Source organism: Malaclemys terrapin, chromosome 16 (genome assembly GCF_027887155.1).
Source record: "Malaclemys terrapin pileata isolate rMalTer1 chromosome 16, rMalTer1.hap1, whole genome shotgun sequence".
Lineage (NCBI taxonomy): Eukaryota > Metazoa > Chordata > Testudines > Emydidae > Malaclemys > Malaclemys terrapin.
The window spans coordinates 24,066,901-24,081,751 of record NC_071520.1 but is presented as its reverse complement, the minus strand read 5'-3'; the positions used below and the strand labels follow the sequence as shown (position 1 = coordinate 24,081,751).

Here is a 14,851-nt window from a genome sequence, read left to right as displayed (position 1 = left end):
TTGCTGAAAAAGACATGCCTAGAATCGTTAAAACTTTAGGGGCAGCTATGATACTTGCAGGATCAAAGTCCTTGAAAATGTCTTTCTCCTCTCTAGGATCACCATCCTTGGAACAGGTGCAAAGTGGCTGGCTGTGCTAGAAGAGAAAAATTTAAAACCATGTAAGCTTCAAACCTCTGTTTTTATTCTGGCCTTGTAGCCTGTCCACAGACAGTGACCTGAGGGTTACGTTTGACTTCTTGGATTTATTCAAGTGGTGAATAGATAATATGATAAAACTTAAATGTTTGTAATTCTTGGTTTTCTTCCTTCTTTAAGGTGACACCCATAATCTTCAAACACTTCATACTATACTATCTACAGGGTCACCACTCAAATCTCAAAGCTACGAGTACGTCTACAAACATATAAAGAGCAGCGTCCTCCTGGGATCCATTTCAGGTAATACTTACTCCAAAAGCTTTTTACATTTGCTAATTCCTTCTGTAGCCAGTTTCCATCTTCGTTGCTTCTTTGCAACTTTGTTTACAGGAAAATTGGGCTGGAGATCAGTCAGCCTTGGTTATACTTAAACTGCAACTACCTTTGACTTGTGCAGGGTTTTTCTGCATAATTCAGCATCCCATTGCATTAGTATAATGAACTTGGTGCACTCAAGGACTTTGAGATGGAATTATTGTGACAGAGTAGATGTAAGGAAGCAGGATTCTTTATTTTGTCTGGCTGTCTTCAGGTGCCACAGGGTGAGAGGGGGAAGAGTCTGTTAACCTACAGCACACATTGTTCTCTGCGTAGTTGATTTCACCAGGAAACTCCTCCTGAGGAGATTTTTGCCAGGCTCCTATTTCAGTTAATGGCCATGATAGACGGGTCAGTGTATCGATTATGTAATTAACAATGGAGATGTGTTAAGCCATGTCCAGTGTGGTATGAGAGCTCACTTGAGCAGTTTCTGTTCTATTCATATAAAGTCGCACTCGTACAGGGCCCTGTTGTGCGGGGTACCAAGGGTCAGGTCTCAGAGGGACCATGTCAACCTAGTTTAGACCCCAGATCCAGAGTCCAATCCTTCTGCTATTAAAGTCGATAGGAGTTCTGTCTCTGACTTTAATGGGAGCACGTCTGGACCTTAAGATGACATTAATGGTCTCTGATGTCAAAGAATAGTCATGTGGGTGAGATTTGCAGGATTGGGCCTTTTGTTGTAACTCTGCCTTTTATTTAAATATGAGTAGAAATATCCTAATTACGCGAATGAAAACTTTTTTTTTAAATTAAGGCTTAAATATTCCCCATGAGTGCCAAGATCCCAAACATAACTACATTTGTGCTAATGCACAAGAACAAGAAATAGAAACAGCCCAACAGCACCTATCTAGTCCAGCTATATTGTTTGATTGCGGGATGCCACAAGGAACCAAATGGCATAGTGTCATTTCCTCATCTCAAACATCTATGAATCTGTGACCTAACTGTTGACTAAGGGCCTGAATCGCCACTCTCACTCCGTGTAAATTAGGAGTTACTCCAGTGAAGTTAATGAAGCTTATACTAGTGTAAAACTAGTGGGAGGGAAAAAATTCAGTCCCTAAGGTATATGCCTATACAAAGGGCATGCACATTGTAAGAAAAGCCTCAAACTTTCTTCATTGTCTACTGTTTCTATGCAATTTACAATCTTAGTGTATTTTAGGTTTCGTTACTTAAAGTGGACTGAATTTTTTTCAGTATTATGTGAAAATAAAATAAGAACTCACATGGCCTTTATTTGATCTTTTAAAAAGAAGTTCTTTAAAAGTGTCTGAATTCTAAGTGTCCTCCTTTTGTTATAGGTGGAACAGATATCATTTCATGTTTCATGGGTCAGAATGTTACAATCCCGGTTTACAAAGGAGAGATTCAGGCCAGGAACCTGGGCATGGCAGTGGAAGCATGGAATGATGAAGGTAACCATTTTCTAGTCAACTCCATAGGAATTTCTAACTAAAATGTAATAGCTGCAGGAATTTGGATGGTGATTTATGAGACTGATAGAGACACTGTCTCATCTCTTGATCAGCTGATATTCCAACCCAGTGACCAAAAGTGGTAGCCATCTTGTGGCTAAGTGGCTAGCTGTAAATGAGTTAGTGATCTCAAAACCGTTTCACAACTGTGCCCTTAATGGTGGTGGTCTTTGGTGTGGAAGCTTGTCCCACAAGAAACTGGACTGATCAAATCTGATGGCTGTTTGGGATCCTGGGTTAGTATGAGACCATATCCCAACATCTTGTATTTGTGTTTACTAGTTACAGTCCTGTCCAATTAAAAACTGTCTATACCAGACACTGGACTAAATTCACCACTGACGTAATTCCATTAAATTTTAATAATTTTTTTTGGCCTTCCTCTGCAATGTGGAGTATGATTTGCCTGCTGTGATCATCTGGGTGTATCTCACCTAATCCGTTTCCTGCCATTCTAGGGACCTTGGGCATGGGTAGTACTTTGTCCTTTCCTGTTTAGCTCCTGAGGACTGAACTACTTTGGTCTAATTGGAGTCTTTGGTTTTAATATAGGGGTATTTGGGAGAGGCTAGAGCAGAGGGGACCATTAGATCATCTAACCTTACACTCTGAAGTTAAATCAAGGTTGAATTTAGCTCATTGCCCATAAACTTTTTAGATCAGCTGGCAATGTCCAGAGTGACAGGGCCTCTTGGTGTTACCATTATGCAGAGGATAATCCTATGTGCTTTGCTTTGGTACCCAGCAGTTTACAAAAGGGAAATGCAGAAAATCTGTTTCTATTTGTAAACAGGCAAACCAGTTTGGGGGGAAAGCGGAGAGCTGGTTTGTACCAAGCCTATGCCCTGTCAGCCTACGCACTTCTGGAATGATGAGAATGGAAACAAATACAGGAAAGCTTATTTTTCAAAATTCCCAGGTATGTAGTGAAATGCTTAGTTCATTATTTGAACTGACCAGGCATATAGAACTGGCAGTTGTTTACAAAATTATAAGCCTGCTCTTTCCCACATTTGGGCAGATACAGTATCTAGATTTGCTAGGGTGGCAATTGTAACAAATGTCTGATAAATAGCTTGCTATTTATTCCCTGGTGCTTTGGTCTGAATTTCAGTCTGGGTTAGTCAAATTTGAATTTCTGGAAAACTAATTCCTTTCTGTTACTGCTGTCATTAGGCAGATAGGACTGCTACAGCAACTTGATCTGGCTCACCATAGGCGTACGCTGTTGGGTGTATACGTGTGAAAGGAGCAATCTTCTATTGAGTGCTACTATATTGATACCAGACTGTTGCTGCCTAGTATTGGAAGTGAGTCCTAGGAGATGAGCCCTGGCCTAGTACCTCATTAGTGTGAGGGATAAGCCAGTATCTTGTGTGACATGCACGTTCTCCACTCACACACCAGCCCTGTGCTGATAAGAGTAAGGGGACAGATATACAGTGGGTTAGATGCTGGCTTGTGCTTATTCTGGGGGACTGGGTCCACCCATAGCCTTTGCTCACACTTGCACTGAAGTACAGCAACATTGCACTCCCTGCTGCACGTTGGGCAAGGGCTTGTGGGATCAAGACCTCGAGTCCACTTCTTTTCAGAGCTAGATTGAGACATTTATCAATCACAGCCTCACAAAGACGTTTCAAGTGAGTAACTGCGAGAAGCCACACTCTACAGTAGGAGAGTGCTACCTTGCACTTAACCACAGGGGTCTGTTTACTGTTCCATTCCTGGGCCTTTTTCTTATTTTATAAGCAATATTAAGCTATTGCTGCCATGTTTATAACTTTAGCCACCTTTTCTGTCCCATTGTTTATACCAAGTGGCCAGTTTACTTCCTTGGGGGTGGGGAAGGGGGACGACTGCTTGACATCACCATGCTCGGCGAGACCCCACACATTAAAACTTTGAAATGCAGACACTTGTTGTTGTTCTACTATAAAGTTTTTTTTTTCTTCCTAGTAGATAGCATAGGATCATACACAATGAAATAAGTCTTACTCTAAATAAAATAAAGCCCTGATTTGCTTAAAACAGATCTTTGACAGCTTTCCACACAAACTGTTCCACAGTCACAAATCAAAACAGTCTTTGTGTTCTTCCATTGCTGTCTTACTACCATTTGAAAGACTGCGTAGAAAACCACAGCACACATTCTGCCTAGCTGTGACAGTAGTTACCAATACACAGACACATCATCTGTCTTTTTTTTGTTTGTCTGTTTGTAAGCTTTCTGCTGGAAAGAGGTGTGCGCTTACTTTTAACAATAGATTATTTCTTCCTTTGGCTGTATAGTACTAGGTTCTTCTTGATGCTTTGGCAGTTATAGTACAGTACATTTTAACTGGCCGTTAAACAGAGGGTCTTTAAGCACAAAAGAGACCACTGAATCCAAGTAAAAGCATGTGCATGTGCACCCGTAGCCACCACAACTCTAAAAGAACAGATCGCTGTGTTTGACAGCAGTCTTCTCTGAGAAACCTGTAGTTTCAGTGATCTGTTGGAAACCCCATTTTTTGTGGCGGTCTGTAGAAATGTGTTTCGGGTTGAAGCTAAGTATAAAACTTGTTAGCTGAGGAATGGAGTGGTGCCTGCGCATACATGGTTGGAGTTGTTTGTCCTTGAGCATGTCGGAGAATAACAGAGTTCTCACTTTTTGTTTGGGTACAGCAAGTCAGGTACTTTATTTTCTCTAACAATTGCTTAGAGGGAGAGAGCTAAACAGGTCTCTCTACAGGTAAACAATTACAGCAAACCTTTATACCTTTCATTACAGACAATAATCAACAACTGCATTTTGTTTATACATAGGCCATCTTGATATCTTATTTTTCTCACTTGTATGTAGACTAGAGTCAAAACAATATTTTGTACACAAGGTCGCAACAACTTCTCACACAGTTCTTTCCCACTCGCCTCACACAATCCTCGCTTCTACAAATCTCGCGTTATTAGGGTTACAGTTAGCCTGACTCTTGCTAACGAACTGTCATGCATTGCATCCCCTTCCTGTCAGTTCTTTCTCTGCTTCCACAAGCAAAATTTGAATCAAGTCAGGTCACACTTCCATTCCTAGCACTGGAGTTTCTCCATGTTAACCCCACTGTAGCTGAGAGAAAACATCTGGCTCAACATGTTTGGCCCAGCTTCTAGGGGTCTGATTCTGATTTTTGCACTAGTGTAAATCCAGAGTAACTCCATGCAAGCAAATGGGAGCCTCCTGTGGACTCCATTGAGAGCCTGCCATGTAGTCCCAGAGAGTGCCTCTGCCCCAGAATTACTGATAGGGTGGAGGGAGACACCAAGGAAGACCACATTCACCCTCTCCCGGGCATGTTATTACCTCTACTGGAGGACCCTCATCTGGATTCCATACAGATGCATGTTGTGCAGCGTGCTAGAACAAGCCTCTGAAGTCATGGGAGTTAAACCACTGTGTGGAGGATCAGAATCGTGCCTGGAATGTTTAGTATTGGATAGCGCCCCCTTCAGGGAGCGCTAAGGGCTGTGCATATTCACAGGAGTAGTCTGACAGAATCACAGGACTTGCACCTTGCACATACTTTTAGACTTGTGTGTCCCCTTTGTCATCTTCTAGCTAAACTCTACACACTTAACTTCTAATCTTCCGCTTAACTCACTCTCCCCACACTGGTGCTGTCCCCTTCTGGTCTTTGGTAACTCAATTGGAGTTGCATGGTAAGTCAGTCAGACCTGCTTTGATGGCAAATGGGCTGGTTAACACTTTGTCACCTTCTGACAGGTGTTTGGGCCCATGGTGACTACTGCAAAATAAATCCTGAGACGGGAGGAATCGTCATGCTTGGCCGCAGGTAAAGTATATTTTGGTAAAACTGTACTGAGGGAACATGTGTGAAGTTGGCAGGCTCTGTTGGGTTGCAGGAGGACATGTGTATATTTCAGGTCAAGACTATAACAGGGTTAAAAAAAGAACTAGATAAGTTCATGGAGGATAGGTCCATCAATGGTGTCTCTAGCCTCTGTTTGCCAGAAGCTGGGAATGGACAACAAAGGATGGATCACTTGATTATCTGTTCTGTTAATTCCCTCTGGGGCACCTGGCATTGGCCACTGTCGGAAGACATGACACTCGGCTAGATGGACCTTGGGTCTGACCCAGTATGGCCGTTTTTATGTTCTAACATTTCAGTTGCTCATAAGTTCACAGTTAAGGGACAGCACATTGTAAATAGCTAATATAAGGTACTCGTGCAGGATTGCTAGCCTACAGGTCCTCTTGGGTTTTGAGAGGTCATGCTGCTGAGAAGCTGGGATTTCACAGGATGCAGTAAGGCCCAGTGGGTGGGGCACCAGACAGGGAGTCAAAACTGGGCTCAGCTCTTGGCTCTGCATTTGATTTGCTGCATAAACTTGAGCATGTCACTGGCCTGCACTTCTAAAAGGATCCTTTAATTAGAGTTCTTCTGTTTGGGTTTTTTGCCAGAGGTCCAACCTGAGACACCATGGGTATAATTTTCAAAAGTGCCAAGCACCACAACTCTAGTGGGCTTCAGTGATAAGTCCTCGGTGTCTCTGAAAATTAGGCCTTGCCATGTCTCAAGGTGGACTCCCAGAAAATGGAGGGACTGAAAATGTCTGCCTTAACCTCTCTGTGCCTCAGGTTTCCTATGGCAGTGTGGGATAATGGTACTTACCCATCTTTTTAAACCACTTTGAAAGCTACAGGTTAAGTGTGAAGTGTTGCTTGGTTATAAGTCGCCGGGCTTGTTTTGAAGAGTTAATAGAACATCAGGATCAGGAGCATTGTTCAATTCTATGGCAGTATTTACCAATCCGCTCTTAGTTTTAATGGTGGGTTAGTGGTCCAGGGTTGTGTACAGCTTTTCATGCAACAGGCCTGGTTCAGTTCATAGGCTCAGCTCACGGAGTCCACTGTCTGCAGGGCGTGAGAAGTGCTGCAGAAATGGAGATGCCCCGCCTCAGGTGGTGGGAAGGGGAAGACACAATAACCATGCCAAGGAGTGCCACAAAAGCACCTGGCTCTGTTACTTCGTGGCTGGATATTGGTGGCTACTTTTGTGAAGGCCTGTGTGCATGCAGGTTTAAGTGAGAAATACCAGTGGAATCTTTGGAGCACGGAGGAAACAAATGATGAAGGGAAGAATGTGGCTTGTTTAGATTCTGTGTAAAACTTCATTTTGATGAGCATGAAGCTTCTTTTAGACAAAAGTCTCTTGTAATCCTATTTCTACTACAACTTCCTGCATATTTCATTATACCAAATATTGAGAAACTTGGTAAATTGCATCATTTCTCTTCTTCATCGAACCCTAATTACATTTTTAATGCTCTTTTGTTTGTGTGTAACTTTCAGCGATGGTACGCTAAATCCAAATGGAGTGAGATTTGGAAGTTCCGAAATCTATAACATAGGTAGGAAACTTTCATCCACCTTTTGCAACTGTGACATTTGTGTAGCCTTAAATCTGAAACGTGAGCGTTTACAGCAGTGTTGAAAGGCTTAATTACTCTACTAACACACGAGATCTTTCATTGGAAAGGGGCTAAAGAGGATATCCTTAACAACGAAATACTGCTTTGCAGACTATGAAATTGCTTCCTTTCCAAAAGGATCTACAGAGCTGGAGGTGACTAACTGAAATGCACTGCATTTTCCTCATTAGATGTTGCATTCATGTAATAAGGCTTACAAGAATTGTGCGAACCATTTTATGTGACTTTGTAAGAGAATCCATTATTTCTGTGGCTTGTCCTTCCAAGGCGAACTGTTAGACAGTACTTGATTGTTTTTAGTGAGCCATTGTCAATAGCTGAAATAAATTCTTGTGCCTTTTTTTTACTGCCATAAGTGACTCTGTGCACAAAGGCAGTGTGTGACTGTATGAAGTCAGCAGAAAGTTAACAGCGATGAGGGAGGGCAGAGAGATGGTGTCAAGCATTCCTCTGGCATAGTGAATCGAGGTATTGTTTAGCTGTAAAAGCTGTCCTCCTTGTACAATGTGAAGTCTGGAGGGTCAGCTTCCCTTGTGGGTGGAGGGGCAACTTTGAGAATGTTCATGGCTATTGCCCTAGGCTACACTTCACTTAGTTACTCCCTTACGTAAGCTTTGGAACAGTCTCTCCCTTGTCTTGTTTTTGGAATATACAAGCCGGATTCTGATCCAGGTTACATTGGTGGAAATGATATCTGATTCTGGCTCCCTGTGTTCAAGGGCTTTGCTGTATAACTATCAGTATAGTAAGTAAATGTTTGTTTCAGTTGGGGATGCAGTTGAATACTGAACCAATTTGTGATCAGCCTGTTTTGATGATGTCCCCTCACCTTTTTTTATTGCAGTTGAGATTGTACTACTTGGAGGGAGGGATGCACACACGCACACCACTTAGTCTCTCTGGACCTCCATTCCCCATCTGTACAATGGGGATAATAGCATTGGCCTATCTCACTTGGTGGTTAAGGATAAATACATTAAGGACCCAGAAGTGCTCAGACAGTGATAATAGGGGGTATAGCAGTACCTTAGTTAGCTGTGGTAGTATTGCTTGTGCTAAACAAAAAGGTTTATTAATCCAACAACTATATCAAAATGTTTGGCCTGACCTAAGTCAATATTTATTGGGTCTATAAACTTTGATGTTCACTTGAGCAGAAATCAATGACTGGGATTTAAAAAAACAAAAAACCACAAGGGAGTTAAGCACCCAAGTGCACTGACTTTCAGTGCAGTTTGCTTATCTAATTGCCTTAAACTTCTTTGAAAATCTTTCTCAGTGGGATTGGCCTACCTAATTATGTGGCACTTGGGTGCCTAATTCCCTTAGGTGTTCTCTTTAAGAATCCCAGTCAATATCTGCTTGTTTGCCTCATCAGTGCCAGAACAGATGATGGGAGGTATGCCCTTTTTAGTGTAAAATTAAAAAGCATCCCGTGGAAAACACAAGTGCATGTGATAACGAAGCACTTTACTTCTCTTTCAGTGGAAGCCTTTGAGGAGGTTTCAGATAGCCTCTGTGTCCCACAGTACAACAAAGAGGGGGAGGAAAGAGTGATCCTCTTCCTGAAGATGGCGTCGGACCAGGTGTTCAGTCAGGATCTGGTGAAAAGGATTAGGGATGCGATACGCATAGCGCTGTCTGCCAGACATGTTCCTAGCCTCATTCTAGAAACCAAAGGCATTCCGGTATGTCATGAAAACACTGCCTAATTTTTTTTTCTTGCTCACCTTGAGCAGTAATTAAGGAGCAGTTGTCATCACTCTTCAAACCCACATGCCTGGAAATTTTAGCATCTTAAAAAGCATTTTCAAGTTTTATAAATAGTTTCTGTTGCCTAGCGACTTAACATTTTTTATTTTTTTTTTTTCTTCTCAACTAAGCTTGTTTTTGGAACTATCTCTACCCATCCTTGGTTTATAAATATACATGTACCCTGCTGAGTTAAAGATTGTTATTTTTCTTATAAAATACTTTCTGTGCTTTCTCAATACGTATTATAAAACTAATTTTAGCTTTTAGGTGTGCCAAAAAGCTTTTGCTTGCCTTTTTTAGTTTTTTCCCATTTCAAATGGTATGTTTTTGAGAGCATTGAGCAAATGTTTGAAATCACTTTTACATCAGTTTTGCATTTCAATTTTAGGTCTATCCATATTAACAACCGCTATAACTACAATAAGAGACCTTTCTCCATTTGTCTAACAAATATATAATTATAGTCACACTATATATACCACCACTGCGGCATCATTTTAATGTCAGACGCATTCTCTGCAACACAGCTATATCTTGCTCTGCCCATTGAATGGGCTCCGTGGAAATGAATCTTTTTTCCATCTTGAGCTATTCTAAATCCGTGATCTTAATATGGTGTGTTTAACAAGGCCAGGGAGAAAGGGAAGTCCCTGGTGATGGCCTTTATCCGGTCTAGTGTGCCGTTTTGTGAGCACAGATGTGAATGAATCGTACTTTAATGGGGATATTTGCATGCTATATAGAGATATAGTCCTCTTGTCTCTGTTCTCAAGTGTGGGAAACCTCTTCTGATAAAGCAGAGATGGACATCAAAAATACTTTCCCTGGTTTAACTTTTACCTAAATTCAGAAAAAATATACTCCGTAGTGAGAGAGCTTCCCGTAATTCAGTACTGATATGGAAGGCTGGAGCTGGGATCCCCAGAAAAGAGTATACGGTCAGTAAATGACTGACTGTGTCACTGCTAAACCACAGGGGCTCTTTCTGCAGTCGAACACCTCGTTCCTTCCCAAGGAAAACCCTGCTGCCTCCACAGAGTGGTGGACATCTTTATACATTTGTTTGAGAGAGACCCTCCATTTTCAAACGTGTCTGTGCAGGTGAGTATGCTGGGCCTGATTCTACTCAACTGTGCAGCACAGTAACCCGTCTTGTCTTCAGTGGAGTTACTGACACCCCCCCCTCCGCCATTGTAAGTCAGGCTTATGGAGCCTGGTCCAAGAAGAGTCTGCTTGGTGCTCCTCTGTCCTTCTTCCAACTCACTGGAGGAGCCTCTCCATTTTAAAAGCCCTATCCCCAGTTGCCACCTGCTGCTCTGTGAGCAGCTCACTGTTGGCAAGGCCGGAAGGTGCACGGTAGTTCCTGGCAGGCCATGTGCATATGAGCTTAAGTCTTCAAAAACAACAAGGAGTCTGGTGGCACCTTAAAGACTAAGGTGCCACCAGACTCCTTGTTGTTTTTGTAGATACAGACTAACACGGCTACCCCCTGATACATGGTATCAAGTATCGGGGGTAGTAAGTCTTCAAGCATTTTCTCTAAAGCACTGTAAGCCTAATTTTGCAAACATTGATGCCTAGCTAAAGCCAAATGTAGGCTCCTGACTCAGTGGCACTGAGCACCAGGAGCTCCCATTTGGTTTCATACTTCAGGCAAGGGCCTGATTCTGGTGTCTGTTGGTTGCAGGGGAGTTCCTCCTGGCTTACACTGCTGTAAATAAGTAGCTTTGGGCCTAGCATGTCTTGTTTGCATGAGGGTTTAAAAAACAAAACAAAAACCCACCTTCGTGACTTCACTCTTGAGTGATGATATAGATTTTCTAGACCGCAACTTTGGCTTCTACATAAAATGTTAAATTTCAAAGATGCATAAATCACCTGAATGTAAAGAATGAAGTTGATGGCGATGAGGCATTTGAGAGCCAGCCCCTTAGGAATGCCTGCTTAGAGCGCTAATTAGTTCACACTGTGACTGAATTTACAATGGAATGAATTTTAATTATATTTCAGATGATGAAATGTATCCGCAGCAAAGTGATCAAAGCTGTCTCCTTGCTTTCTTTTGAAGGTTTTACTTGTGAAGAAAAATCTTTCCATATACTGTTATTTCTAGATGTAAATTTGCGTTTATAAAAACAAACTACCTGCCCCTATCTAAAATTATAGGGCTTTGAGCCTGGTGTCATTTTACACTGGCTGAAATTGGGAATAACTCTGGCATCAGTGGAGTTAGTGGTATAAGGGATCAGGCCAATATTTTACAAACTATCAAAAACGCTGGAAAAGGCTTGGAAATTGTTTCATGCTTATAGTTATGTTTAAAGGACTTTTTTTGCGTGTGCACAGATAATCTACAGTGATAAAGGGCTGTGCACACAAGCATCAATTTATATTGTAAATTTTTACAATATTCTTGATCTGGTCAGAACTCCTGATCCACTTTGACATCTATGCTGTCTTTGGACTGGACTTGTGTTAACTGATACAAAACTGTGGAAGTCCCCTGCTGTTCTGTCTGATGGGTATTTGGTATGGATAAACCTTTCAGGGTTAGTATTTAGGGAATTTGAACTGGGAAAAGTTTGCAGTATCTTGACTGAGCACAGTGGCCCCGACTTTTGGCAAAGCACTTAAGCATATACTTAGTTAAATGCTTGCTGCCAGCTTTTTTGAAACATGTATGACCAGCTCCCCCTCCCGTGCAAAGAGAAGTGAACTTCCAGCAGCTCCCATCAACTTCACTGGGAATTCTAGGTCCTCCTCGCATCTCAAAACCAGACTGGCAATCACTGAGGAAGAAGAGTGGCTATTTAGGGTCGTGCAAGGGGATAAGAACTATGTAGTATTAAACAAGGGAAAAATTAGACCAAATGCCTGAATAATTTCCTAACTATACAGTGTTGCTAAAGCCCATTTGGCCTGCTCTGAAATTTCTTTAATGAAAAGGTGTCTCAGAAGGGCTAATTTCTGGGCTTCACCTTAAGGAGATCTAGCAAAGCAGCTAGTGGAGTCCCTGGTCCATATGCAGATGGACCAGCTCAGAGTTATCTTGCTGCAACTTCAGTTATCTTAACCAAAATGAAGATTAGACTAAACAAGGCGGCGGTTGGCCTGATTTTTCAGTACCAAACGATGCTCTTATTCAACGGCTTCCTTAATGGAGACACCTTGTGCTCCCTAAAATGGGATTGACCATCCCTGCCAACAGGAGAGACAGGTCTTCCCTACTGGTTTTGCCAGCCAAGAATTCCACTGTTTGGAGCACAGATTGGGAATTCTTCACTGCACAATTGCAGTAGTGCCTTGGTGAGCAACACTGAAACCCAAGCACAGAGAACCTATCTTTTTTGCCTCCTCATGATGTCTTGTTTCCACAGAAGCTGAGTTTTCTATCTGAATCTGTTTTGATTAACAGCAGTTAAACCTCTAGGGAAACAATTGAAAGTCCTTGAAATAGAATCCAAGTTGTGTAGCTTGGCTCAATCTCCAAGCTCACGGCTTTGAAAAGCAGGATGTTGGTTTGGCCCCTTATAAAGAGAGGGAACGCTTCCGGAATTGAGATCAAGGTACATGTGTACACATGCACGTATGCAGGGCTTCTTGGATCTAGGGTTTTGGTTTTGGCCTATTTCTAGAAAACCTAAAAAGCTGAAAATCAGGTGTAATTTTAAATGGCAGTAAGTTTCAAAATTTTAATTATTGCATCAAGGGGCTGATCCTGCTTCCCTAGAAGTAAATGGGAGCTGGCTTAGGCTGATGGTATTGTCTCTTAAAAACAAAACTAAAATCACTAATCACTCATCAAATTCCGTTTGCTTTTCAAATTGTTTAAGAAACTATTTGGTGTCAGGTGTAGCAGTGGAGGCAGGAATTCTGCGAGGGGTAACTATTCAATTCCAGCCTTGGTGGTGGCTTTTCCATTGGGTCATCCATAAAGCAACCAGAGAAGAGTGCAGCTTCATTGGTGACTTTTTTTTTTTTTTTTTTGCAGTACACAATAAATGGGAAGAAAGTTGAAGTGGCTGTGAAGCAGATCATTGCAGGGAAAGACGTTGATCAGCGGGGATCTTTCTCAAATCCAGAGACGCTGGACTTGTACCAAAATATTCCTGAGCTTCAGAATTTCTGAATGTTTGGTTTTTTTGCATCTGTGTTCTGTGCTTGTACTGTATATATGAATACTGTATGTAAAGAAAACACTATTTAAATACCAGTGGTTCTTTTAAAGGAAAAATATTTTAAGTGCATTATGAAAGGCTTGGGTAAAATTTAGCTACTTTTTACCAGATGACTATGCCATATGTCTTGGAGTCTATCTTTAAGCCTGGAAGAGGGAAAACTGCCTGTTGGGTTTTTATATATGTGACAAATGCATCTTTTCGGGTTAGATTTATATCAACAACCTGACAAACTAGAACCTGAATAGCAAACTGTTTCCAACTGATAATGGAATATTGTGTTCATAAAACTGACTTTTTCCATTTTTTTTTTAAATGGAATTCAAGCTATTTATTTAAAAAAAAAAAAAAAAAAAACTGTTAGCCAGGTGCAGGGATTATGTGGCTTTTTTTTTTTAAATACTTGATGTTTGTCTTATTCAGGAGGGTACAGGCATGTCAGCATGGCCATGAAATATAAAAGTATGGAATACTTCTTGTGTTTTTTATAAAGCCACATCTTAATTCACTGTATCTTTTATTTGACTGTCTCAGTTTGAGCAGTCTTGAAATATCTCATTGTACCATTGGAGGTAACTGCTGCTTCATTTTGTGATATCTTCACATGTAGTTTTAAGCTTTTAGCTGATATGTTTTTTTAGATTTTTTGGGGGGGGGCGACAGGGAGGGGGACAAATGCTGTCACATTTCTGTTGGTGAAAATCAGTTTGTTTTGTTTTTGTGTTTTTGTTTTTTTGGATTTATATCAGTGTAACTGAGGATAGAATTTGGCTTTTACTGCTCTAAAATCCATTATTAGAGTCCAAAGGCAAAAATCCAGTATTGTATTAGCTGCACAATTCCAGTGTATTAATGTAATAAAAGCCAATGTTTTTGTAAAACTTTTTTTACTATATGTGATGTTGACAGTGAGAAACTAAATTTTTTAAATTCTTTATCCTTCCAGTTTATAAAGGGGAAAAAACCTTTTACAAGTATGTTGACACTATATAAAATGGAAACACACTGTTTTTCACAAAAGATACAATTGCAATAGGTATACAGAACCCCTGGCATTCAGCATCCCATGCACTATTTGAATATTGTGGGTAAAATATTTAATGCATTAAAATCATGGGTGTCCTTAATTGTGTTCAGTGCATTCATTGCTGTTAATACGTTAAACTTAATAAAAATGAAATAAACTGATCCTTAAACGTTGGTTTTCATTTTCACTCAATTGTCTCATTTGACTTTCTTTTTTTCTTTCTGCGTGCTCTGGTATGATCTGATTCTTAGCTTAACTTCCTTTTTCTCTTCTCTTCCCCCCCACCCCCAACACTTTTTTTTTAAAATCTTTTTCTCTCCCCTCTTCCCCCAAAATTCCTACGTTGTATGCTCCTCAGGGCAGGGGTTGCCATCTTCCTGTTATGTACAGCA

The 14,851-nt window shown here is 41.1% G+C and overlaps 1 protein-coding gene across 1 annotated transcript in view; it reads left to right on the top strand.

Moving 5' to 3' along the window:
• AACS (acetoacetyl-CoA synthetase) overlaps positions 1 to 14,632 on the top strand; it is a 66,415-nt gene extending 51,783 nt beyond the window's left edge. Inside the window, exons 11-18 of the mRNA XM_054006865.1 lie at positions 97 to 161; positions 319 to 441; positions 1,833 to 1,946; positions 2,800 to 2,925; positions 5,767 to 5,836; positions 7,360 to 7,418; positions 8,985 to 9,187; positions 13,246 to 14,632. Coding sequence (XP_053862840.1) covers positions 97 to 161; positions 319 to 441; positions 1,833 to 1,946; positions 2,800 to 2,925; positions 5,767 to 5,836; positions 7,360 to 7,418; positions 8,985 to 9,187; positions 13,246 to 13,383 — 898 coding nt within the window. The 3' untranslated portion in view covers positions 13,384 to 14,632. The remainder of the gene's footprint in view (positions 1 to 96; positions 162 to 318; positions 442 to 1,832; positions 1,947 to 2,799; positions 2,926 to 5,766; positions 5,837 to 7,359; positions 7,419 to 8,984; positions 9,188 to 13,245) is intronic.
• Positions 14,633 to 14,851: the final 219 nt, after the last annotated feature.